General features: G+C 47.2%; 2 protein-coding genes across 10 annotated transcripts in view; one reads left to right on the top strand and one right to left on the bottom strand.

Moving 5' to 3' along the window:
- The first annotated feature begins 1,103 nt into the window (after positions 1–1,103).
- Positions 1,104–8,286, top strand: LOC118092984 (testis-expressed protein 47-like). Its single transcript, XM_088657259.1, has 7 exons — positions 1,104–1,251; positions 1,715–1,784; positions 2,992–3,095; positions 4,394–4,458; positions 5,134–5,329; positions 6,983–7,142; positions 8,135–8,286. The coding sequence occupies exons 1-7, from the start codon at positions 1,171–1,173 to the stop codon at positions 8,284–8,286; spliced, it is 828 nt and encodes a 275-aa protein (XP_088513385.1). The 5' UTR covers positions 1,104–1,170.
- Positions 8,287–9,402: 1,116 nt separating this feature from the next.
- The window catches only part of ARHGAP17 (Rho GTPase activating protein 17), a 63,248-nt gene continuing 61,816 nt past the window's right edge, over positions 9,403–10,834 (bottom strand). For all 9 annotated transcript variants that reach the window (XM_088657162.1, XM_088657165.1, XM_035131131.3 and 6 more), the window contains one exon: positions 9,403–10,294. In XM_088657162.1, the coding sequence (XP_088513288.1) occupies positions 10,152–10,294 (143 nt within the window). In that variant the 3' untranslated portion in view covers positions 9,403–10,151. The remainder of the gene's footprint in view (positions 10,295–10,834) is intronic.

Genomic DNA, 10,834 nt, shown 5'->3' with positions numbered 1-10,834 from the left:
ATCACAAGAGCCCTCTCCTCTGCTGTGATTTCTGGCAACTGGTATTCAGAAGCATTGCTGCCTCCAACCGTGGAGGCAGAGCCAAGCCATCGTGGCCAGTAGCCCTTGATACCCTTCTCTTCCATAAACTTGCCTAATCCTCTTTTTAAACAATCCAAGATGGTGGCCACCACTGAGATCCACAGTTCAACTACGCACTGCGGGAAAACGTCCTTCCTTTTCTGTGATAGCTCAGTCAGTAGAGCCCGAGACTCTTAATCTCAGGGTCGTGGGTTCGAGCCCCATGTTGGACAAAAGATTCCTGCATTGCGGGGGGTTGGACTAGATGACCCATGTGGTCCCTTCCAACTCTATGATTCTATGTGTCCTGAATCTTCCAACATTCAGCTTCATTGGATGCCCATGAGTTCCTAGTTGTTATGAGAAGGAGAAGGAGAAAATATTTTTCTCCATGCCATGTCATGCAGTTCCTTCTGCTGCAATAACCCACCTTACAGATGTAAAACTGCAGGTTTGGTTGTTTATGTCTTTATGCATGCTACTACTGTGGCCCGTGTTTTGTTAGCCCAAAAATGGAAAATGAAAGAGGTCCCAACCAAAAAAGAATGGCAACCTAAGTTGACAGAATATGCACAACTCGCGGACCTAACATATAGAATAAGAGAACAAGAAGAACATACGTTTAAGGAAGATAGGAAAACGTTTACTGAATATATGGGAAATAATTGTGGAGAGCTGGCAGCATTAAGATAAATTCAACAGTGTAAATAAGTTTGATGGGTGCAATAATGGAATACTGAATGGCATAGTTTTGTAAAATATGCAGGGATATAAGATACGTAAAATGAACCATGGAAAGAGAAGAAAGGAAGTCATTGATATCTGAAGGATGTAAAATGAGTATCTCAAATTGTAAAACAGAAAACTTAATAACAATTACAGTACATACAAAAAATAAAAAATAAAACTGCAGGCTTGGAGGAGACCCAAAGACGGCCTCCCCTCAATCCTATATATTTGCTTATTTTCTTTTGGGTAGAGCAGGTTCAAAGCATAGATCCTCAGAACACAGGCTGGCAATAGAGCTGACTTCCTAGGGGAGGCCATTCCCTCACGCGGCAGTTACCTCAGACTGTTCTCTTGAGTTCCGGAACTGCCATCTTGGGCAAAATGGCCAACATAGTGGCCAACATAGTGGCGAGGGCCACCCTCCTCAGTGCTCTGGAGGAGAAGAGGCGCCAACAGATGAAGGTGTGAGGGGAAATTTGGGTGGTGCTGGAAGGTTCTCCTCAACACAAGGCCACGCTTTCACCTCAGCACCTCTGCACAGGGTCTCCTCAACGCTCCTCCATTCTTGCTGCTCTCCCACAACTCCAGACCAGCTCCTCATCCCTTTCCATATTATGGCTTCTCAAGTTGCCCCACTCTGCCCTCTACACATGTAGTGTAGCCTTCGCCCTGCCATTCTGAACCTCTTCATAGTCCCAAAGGGTAGCCATGAGTCCTAGTGCGGTGAATACTAGGCCTGAGCTTTATTGGCTTCTTTGAATAAAGTATGAACTTCACTGACACAGGGTATTTTATTTACTGACCTATTTCGGGCTCCAGCTCTCAACAGCATAAGATTCAATCGCCTTTCCTATAAAATGGGTCCAAGACGCAGGCAAAGAGCTACTAACAGAACCTTTCGTGTTCTCCTTCCCTCCGACCCCAGAAATTCCTGATCCATCGGATGTTCTTTGTCGCGCTGTTGCGAGAAAATGCGGAGAGCGCAGATGTCACAGGTATGGGAGCTACCCTCTCACGCTGACTTTCGGGAGGCAAGGCATTGCCCGTGAGCCTCTTCCAGTGCTGGAAAAACAGCCTCAGAGATGAACTGGGCTGCAGAACTTCCACAGGGCTTTTCTGCGGCAGGAGTGGGGAATCCCTTTTCAGCCTGAGGGCTGCATTCCCTTATGGCAACCTTTTAAAGGCCACATACCAGGGCTGGCAGAGGCAGATGTGGGTGAGACGCGATCTGCGCAGCTCGCACATGTGCAGAAGCGATCTGCGCAGCGTGTGTGCGCAGAAGCGCTCTATCGGCGCTTCGCACATGCGCAGACGCGTGCCTTCGGGGAGCGGCCGCTTCAGCGAGCGACTGCCTCCGCGGAACGGATTGCGGTCGCAAACTGAGGTACCACTGTACAAATAATAACGGGACGCGGGTGGCGCTGTGGGTTAAAGCACAGAGCCTAGGGCTTGCCGATCAGAAGGTCGGTGGTTCGAACCCCCGCGACGGGGTGAGCTCTCGTTGCTCCGTCCCAGCTCCTGCCAACCTAGCAGTTCAAAAGCATGCCAAAAAGTGCAAGTAAATAAATAAATAGGTACCGCTACAGCGGGAAGGTAAATGGCGTTTCCGTGCGCTGCTCTGGTTTGCCAGAAGCGGCTTTGTCATGACCTGGAAGCTGTATGCCGGCTCCCTCGGCCAACCCTAGAGTCGGTCATGACTTGACCTAATGGTCAGGGATCTCTTTACCTTTACCTTTACTAATAATAACAATAATAAATAATAAACATTACCTTTGTACAGCTGGCCAGTCTATACACATGCACCCAGTGCTTTTTTTCCCCTGGGAGTACCCAAGGGCATGAAGTACCAGTGTCTCTCTTTCTAGAAGAAAAACACTGCACAATTCTCTCTCTCTCATTCATAAGAGGCATTATGGAAGTTCAAATACACTTTCCAGCCAGGCAAAAATACTCATGGAGAGTGAGAGGCAGGGCCATGGAGTGGGTAGCTGTGGCTGGAGAAAGGATATGATGTGGGAAGAAGAATAGTGAGGGCCAGATACAAAACTCCAGTGGGCCACATCTCGTCGGCTCATGCACAGTCTTCGAAGGGGTGTGGCTCCATGGGTGTGGCCATGACCTGTTTGGGTCCATTACGCTTGGGCAATGATTTTTCCAGCGGATCTCTCAGTTGGTCTCCTTTCGCTCCCTCCTCTTCATAAGCATACCATGAGCAACTTTTCCAGAGGATTTCCAAGATCCACCTAGGGGAATCCCCCTCTGGCATCCTCCTCATCTACTCTCACTGTCTTCTGCAGATTCTAGAGGTGAGTCAGATCTACCAGGTTCAAGCCAAGAGATCCCTCTTTCTATAATAGTGCAGGTTAATCACAAATCCCAGAGAAATCCCACATGCAACTGAATGCCTGCACATATTTCCTTATAACAACGATTTGCTTTGTTCAATGGGATTTACATTCAGGTAAGTGGCCACCGGAGGGCAGCTGGGTCCTGCAAAAGGCTGCTTTGCGGGTTTTTTGGAAGCTAACTCTGGAACTGCACTTCCAGGTGGCCAATTTATTGATCGTTCAGTCTGATTGGCTTGCACCACGTTTGTGGGCAGTTTTAGACAACATTGGCTGCTTATTGTGCATTCATTCTGATTTGTATGTATGGAAGTTACCAGTAGATGTAGTTGCATCAAGTAATTATAATCCCAAACTTCCCAGTGCCTTTCAATTTCCTTACTGAAAACTCTCCAGTCTTTGGGGAAAGTGGCTTTATTTTGCAAGGGCCTGACCAACTTCAACTGTGCAAGCTGAGTTTGTCGATAGGCAGTTGAATCCCACCTGAAAATAGGGAGTCTGGAAATGCCCGAAGATGAGTACAGTATTTGACTTAAAAACATCCATCAAACCCAAAATTTAGAAACAATGTCAAAACTCACATTCTGCCTCTCATGCTACTCCATTCCTGTCCACAGTAACAGAGGATATCAGACCCCAGTGTGACTTGAGCATTTATGCCTCCCCCACTCCCTGCTCCCTCTGAAAATCCAGATTCTCTCAAATGAAGCTGCCCAGTCTCCGAGATCTTCAGGGAAGGTCCTTCTCTCCGTCCTGCCACCCTCACAGACACGTTTAGTGGGGATGCAGGAGAGGGCCTTTTTGGTGGCTGCTCCCAGACTTTGGAACTTTGGAACTCCTTTCCTAGAGAAGCCAGACTGGCTCCCTCCTTGCTGTTCTTCCACTGGCAAGTGAAAACCTTTCTATTCCAACAATCCTTTAGGGACTTACTGTTTTTAAGAAAAGAACTGGTGATGTAATGCTTTTACTGTTGTTGTTATTCACATTTGTAATAAATTTGTTTTTTTTTTAAATATTGTTTCAATTGTATTACTGTTCAATTAATTACTTTTTAATGATGGTCTTTTCTATGCATTTAGCTTTTCTGTTTTATCTGTGTTTTGCATTTTTATCTGCAAGCTGCCTTGAGTCCTGGTCTGGGAAAAAGGAAATAGTAGTAGTAGTAGTAAGTAGTAGTAGTAGTAATTTTTAGGCATTCAGTGGCACAAAATAATAATAATAATAATAATAATAATAATAATAATAATAATAATTTGTAGGCATCCAGTGGCACAATTTACCACATTCTTATGGACTTGGCAGCTGTTGAAAAGCAAGACTCAAAGTAAGTGATTGGAAATTTGTTCAGGGGAGGCTGATGGGGGCTGGTCCATTAGGGTGAATAGAGCACAGTCCTACCAACCTCACTCTTCCTTCATAGAAGCATAGAATTGTAGAGTTGGAGAAGGGACCCAAGGGTCATCTAGTCCAACCCCTTGCAGTGCAGCCCCCACTCACCTGCCATATTCTTACTTAGTTTCAAAATATGACCCTGCCCATCAACTGCCTCCTTCTTAGTGCGCAGGCAGAAAATTGCTTGCAAAGATGTCTATATCAGGGGTAGACAACTAAGGCCTGGGGGCCGGATGCAGCCTGAACGCCTTCTCAATCCGGCCCGCGGACGGTCCAGGAATCAGTGTGTTTTTACATGAGTAGAATGTGTCCTTTTATTTCAAATGCATCTCTGGGTTATTTGTGGGGCATAGGAATTCGTTCATCCCTCCCCCCCAAATATAGTCCGGCCCACCACATGGACTGAGGGACGGTGGACCGGCCCACGGCTGAAAAAGGTTGCTGACCCCTGGTCTATATTTTTCAAAGCTTCATGCAAAAATGTGCTTACTAGGAGAAATTCTCACGCAAACCCAGGAAACATGGGGAACTGAATCTAAGATTGGAAGAATGAGAAAGGGAGAGAATCAAAAAGCTGACGGATTTGTCCATCCACCCCTACCCCCAGTGCTTTAATACACGACGTTAAGATATTATCGATGTCTCACAACATCCCGACCAGACTCTTCAACCAGTGGTACGCCACAGCAGTGGAAGTCCCAGTAACTCTTGAAGACGTTACGCAGACCCAGACGACAGAGGAAGTGATCACAGAGTGCCTTACCCTCAACCTGAGACTGGGAGTTTATCTTGCGACTCTCAAGGTAAGGACATTTGGCCTGCTGGATCAGGGCCAATGGTCTGTCTAGTCTAGCATCCTGCTCTCGCAGTGGCTGAAGGGTTCCTTGTGGGAAGCCAGCAAGCAGGATGCAAGCACAAGAGCGCTCTCCTCTCCTGTGGTTTCCAGCAACTGATATTCAGAAGCATTACTGCATCTGACCATGGAGGGAGCACAGCCACTGTGGCTAGTAGCCATCGATGGCTCTCTCCCTCACGCATGTGTCCAATCCTCTTTTAAAACTATCCAAGCATGTGGCCATCCATGTCCACCTCATGTCGCACCGAGTCCCCGTGAGCCATCCCCATGAGCCATCCACCGAGTCCCCATGAGCCATCCACCTCATGTCGCACCGAGTCCCCGTTTAACTAGGTGCTGTGTGTATAAGAAATTAATTTTATCCGTCCAGAGTCTTCAAACACTCAGCTTCACTGGTTGTCTATGAGTTCTAGGTAAGGTGTGTGTGTGTTGAACCTCATCATATTATCTTCATCTCATTGGCCCTGATAACCCCAAAGCTAGCAGAGTTGATCCCAAGAAAATAAGCTATTCATTCCAACTAGTGCCTTTCTTGTCTTTGAGTGAGGATCACATGTGGACCTTGTGGGCTTTCATTTGGGGATTCTTGCTGGCCACTGTGAGAACAGGATGCTGGACTAGATGGGCCCCCTCTGGCCTGACCCAGGAGCCAGGCTCTTTCAGTGTTCTAAGAACTGTAGAGTTGGAAGGGACCATGAGGGTCATCTAGTCCAGTGTTTCTCAACCTTTTTTGGGCCACGGCACACTTGTTCCGTGAAAAAAATCACGCGGCACACCACCATTAAAAAAGTTTAAAAAATTAACTCTGTGCCGCCCTATATTGACTATAATTATGACTGTAAGAAACACTTGCCAATTGCTGTGTTGGTTGCAATCTCCTGTAATAAGGCTTCACAAGCCGTCCGGCGGGTTAGTGCTGTGTATTGGCGGCCGCCAGGCTCGTTTGCACTGAGCTTTGGGAAAGAGGAGGAGAAATATTGCTTTCTGGCGGGTTAGTGTTGTGTATTGGCGGCCGCCAGGCACGTGACAATGCAAATCGCCCTTCTCGTCGCCGCACGTCGCGGCACACCAGCCAGCGTCTCACGGCACACTAGTGTGCCGCGGAACAGCAGTTGAGAAACACTGATCTAGTCCAACCCCCTGCAATACAGTAATCTTTTGGCCAAGAAAATAAACCCACAACCCTAGGATTTTAAGAGTCTCAGACATCTGTTTTGGAAGGCATTTGGGGGGTGGGAGTTTCAGCCTGATCTGCTGCAGTTAACTTGCTTTTATTGCTTTTGCTTGATCTGTTATGGTATTTTTAATGTATACTTTTTATTTTGCACATACAGTAACAATATGTATCAAACGAATAATAACTAAGAAATAAAAAGCCAAGACAGATCTCTTGCTTTAGAGCCCACTGTTTTTAAGTTCTTGCTTTCTCGTTAGGTTGCTTATCTTACGTGATTAAATACAAACCAACCCTTAATAAGCTGACTTGGGAACATTTGTTAAGGAAGAAAAGGTGAGCTAAGTACGTCCAGTTGCAGAAGGAAAACTAATCAGTGCAATGCTCTCTATTGGAAATTGTGCTTCCTCCCTGTGGACCTCAAAGGTGGGCAATAAAGGCCTCAGCGATTGTCTCCACACGGTCGTGCCAGAACTTCTGATCCCAGCAGAAACCATCCAGTATTTGTGCACGGCTAAGGAGTGCCTCAGTCCAGAGGAGTTTCTGAAGATATACAACAATCCTTTGCAGCCTAAAATGGATTCAGGTACGCTGCCTTCCATCACCCTTCCAGCCAGTAGGCACCATCTCCAGTATGTGAGCATCCTGGGTGGGTGGGTGCAGGGGTACAAAATGAAAATCATGGAGGGAAGGAGCAACCATGTTTGCATACTGAATATGTCAAAACTGCTTTACAATCAAGTAAGTGAAGTCTATAGGTCAGGGGTGGGGAACCTTTATTTAATGATTTGATTTTTATCCTACGGGCCCAGAGTCACCCAGTGAGCTTCATGGCTGAGTGGGAATTCGAACCCTGGTCTCCCAGGTCCTAGTCCAACACTATCCACTAGACCACACTGCCCTTTCCAGCTCAAGGGCTGCATGTCAGTGTTGGATGGGGCAGAAGCAAAGGCGGGCAGATCAGTGGATGAGACTCCCTTTTTTTCCAGCAAGCTTCAATTTAGCCAGAGGGACATGGGTGGCGCTGTGGGTTAAACCACAGAGACTAGGGCTTGCCGATCAGAAGGTCAGCAGTTCGGATCCCTGCGACGGGGTGAGCTCCCGTTGCTCGGTCCCAGCTCCTGTCAACCTAGCAGTTCGAAAGCACATCAAAGTGCAAGTAGATAAATAGATACCGCTATAGCGGGGAGGTAAATGGTGTTTCTGTGCGCTGCTCTGGTTCGCCAGAAGCAGCTTTGTTATGCTGGCCACAGGACCTGGAAGCTGTACGCCGGCTCCCTCAGCCAATAACGCGAGATGAGCACTGCAGCCCCAGAGTCGGCCACGACTGGACCAAATGGTCAGGGGTCCCTTTACCTTTACAATTTAGCCATGCATATATCATGCACCTGCCCAGAGGGGCTCTTGTAGCTCGTCAAAGGAAGTTGAAGTGCAGCTTTGGAGGGATGTCCAATTTACTATGATCTTACCTTCACACCTGCTTGCTGTCCCCCGTCATGGATTCCATGGTAGCAGACCGGTGGTTCCGAGAGGTCTCCCTTCTAGGCAGTGACCAGACCTAAACTTGCTTAACTTCAGGCAAAGGGGGTGGGTCTCCTATGCCTGGAGACCCTGGAACCACCAAACTAGTGGGACCTGCCTTTGAGAGGAAGATCTGCTCGTCCATCCTGCATCTGAGAACAGCAGTGGCTGCTTGCCATGATGGCTACTTTATGCCAGTGCCAGATTAAATCCTGTGGAGGCCCCATGGCAGTAGAAATCTTGCCCTGCACCCTGCTCTAATGGGACAAACACTGAACTAAGAAAACTTGATTGTAATTTTCTTTCAAGTTCAAATCAGCATTTATTATTTTGATTCATTGCCGAGGGGTCCCTAAGAGGCATGGAGCCCACAGGCCAGTGCTGACTCTGCCTATCTGGTAATCCTGCACTGTTGGAGGAATTATGCCTCTGAAAGCCACTTGTTGGGAGCTACAAGTAGCAAGAGGGTTCTTGAATTTAGGTCCTGCTTGCAGGCTTCCCACAGGCACCTGTTTGGCCACTGGGCCTGATCAAACTGCCAGGCTCCTCTTATGTTTATTTATAACAGTTCCATACTACTATTACTGCCCAAGGGCAGGAAAGCATCTCCTGAGAGGGTCTGGTGTACAGGGATTTGTTAATTATCTGACACTGCCTATAATCTCCTCCTCCTTCCTTGCAGAATGTGTGTGGCCTACTCCTACTCATATGATTTCATGAAACCTTCCAAACTGCCAGCGTTTTCGTGGGTAGCAGTTCAAGGGTGCTGTTAACTTGCAGAATTGGCTAGGAATGCCAACGTCCATTAAACTTCCTTCCAGCACACAGGAGAAAGGGTCAAGGCAGCAATAAACGTGTTAGCGAAACCAGGTGTTGCCTACAGTTTCGGTGTCCATTCAAACATGGGGACTGTAAGGGAAATTCAACAAGGTGCGTGTTTTCTGAGGGGCCGCACTCTCTAAATTAGAGACTGCACTCGATTCTGCTCTCCTACCACCAAGAGACTTACAAAAAGCGACACCGCATCTTTGCCTACTGCTTCACTTTCAATGAATTAGTATTTTTATGTACACATGCATGCACACACGCTATTGTGGAACTAATTAGCCAGTGTAGAGATGGAGTAAATCCTATTTGGCTCACACTGTTCCCCCACCCCTGAATGTGCTATTCGAAGGGAGTGATGCCCCTCCCAGAGTGGGCAGCTGTTCTGATGGTGTACCATTTTAATTAGAAGACATTTTCCTTACAGCAGCAGAAGTGAGAATAATTTTACCAAGCAGATGACTCCAAAGTGATGTTTCCAAAAAAGAAAAGAAAACCGCTTTCCAATTCCAACTCATTTATAACAACTGAAAGTAAATACACAAAGTTTTCCGAAGTTTTCAGCTTGACAGCAGCTGTTTTTATGGGGGTTACAGAAACCAAAGCAGGGATGGTTAATACAAATAACTATGAAAACCAAAAAAAAAAAAAGGGGGGGGGAGTAAATAACAACACCGGACGACAGAGAGAGAGAGGGAGAGAGAGCGAGCTGAAATGGTTAGAGAGACAGTACATTTCCTTCTACAGTATAACAGTCCATCAAGGCACAAGGATTTTCTCCACTGCCAGGGCAAAAGGGACTGAGAACCAGCAGTCTCCTCCTGCCAGCACACGTGGAGGTTGTGGGGTTTTTTTTGTGTTTTTTTGGTTCATATTTTAACAAAGTCTGCAGCATGTCAGAGACAGAACGTCTCTTGTGAGCCATCTCCTTGGTAAGAGCAAAAAAAAAAAGGAATTTAGAGGAAGAGTTCAACAGAGGCCTTTAAAAGGTTGTTTCCATGATACATGCATTGCTTTGGATTCTCTTGGAATTGTTCAGCCGTCTCTGTTAACAGCAGCAATTAAGCTTCCGATATACTTTTCGGGGGCAGCCAGACAATCATCATCCCAGCCACAGCTTAGGCACCTTGGTCAAGACACAGGTCATTAAACTTCTTTCGATTTCCATAAGCTCCTCACTGTAGAGCCTTGACTGGCGAGGTTCCCGCTGGGGCAGGAGCAGCTGGGGCCCTGGAGTGGTTTCTTTCGTTTATAAAGCGGTGCTTTCGGTATCGTGATTGATGTCGAGCACAAGGTGGTTGTGGGAGCTCTGGTTTGGCAAAGCTGACGACTCTGTTGGAAGTTCCGCAGCAGGGAGGCCTCGTGGTGGCTCTTGAATACTGGAATTAGAGTCTGCGCGGAGAAGACATGGGGGGAAAAAGAAAACACACAACACCAATGATGAAAGGGCACAGACTTGTGAACAGAGACGACAGAAAGTAAGACTAACGTTCCCCAGCCTGGAGCCTTGTGGATGCTTTGGACTGCAACTCCCATCAGCTCCAGCCAGCACAGTCGTTTTGGATTAGTATTCCCATCACCCCAAGCCACCCCCATGGCCATGTTTTAGACTCTTGACTCCCGTCACCCTCAAGGGCTGATGGGAGTTGTAGTCCAAAACATCCAGAAGATACCAGGTTGGGGAAGGCTGACCCAGAGAAGAGGTGTTTGGAAGCTTATGGGCAGGGATGTATATGTATAAAACTCCTCCACCCCAACACTGTGCCAAGAAAACACTGGATTCTATGACCCAAAGAAATTAAGCATCCCCCCCCCACCCCAAGAAATTGCATTCATTTATTCTTCTAGTTATGGGGAAAAGCAAGGAGTTGGGTTGCTGGCCCCATGGGAACTTTGGATCCATCCCTCCCCTCATACCAGTCCACATCCTTT

The sequence above is a fragment of the Zootoca vivipara genome, chromosome 13 (genome assembly GCF_965207765.1).
Source record: "Zootoca vivipara chromosome 13, rZooViv2.hap1.1, whole genome shotgun sequence".
Taxonomy (NCBI): Eukaryota; Metazoa; Chordata; class Lepidosauria; order Squamata; family Lacertidae; genus Zootoca; species Zootoca vivipara.
The sequence above is the reverse complement of the archived record's forward strand: the minus strand, read 5'-3'. Positions and strand labels throughout refer to the sequence as shown.

Excerpts from the sequence above, each read along its gene's own strand:
- LOC118092984 (XM_088657259.1), top strand. The coding sequence starts at position 1,171 with ATGGCCAACATAGTGGCCAACATAGTGGCGAGGGCCACCCTCCTCAGT. Across the intron at positions 1,252-1,714 it reads AGAGGCGCCAACAGATGAAG|AAATTCCTGATCCATCGGAT; the intron begins GTGTGAGGGGAA and ends CTCCGACCCCAG. Across the intron at positions 4,459-5,133 it reads GTTGAAAAGCAAGACTCAAA|TGCTTTAATACACGACGTTA; the intron begins GTAAGTGATTGG and ends CCCTACCCCCAG.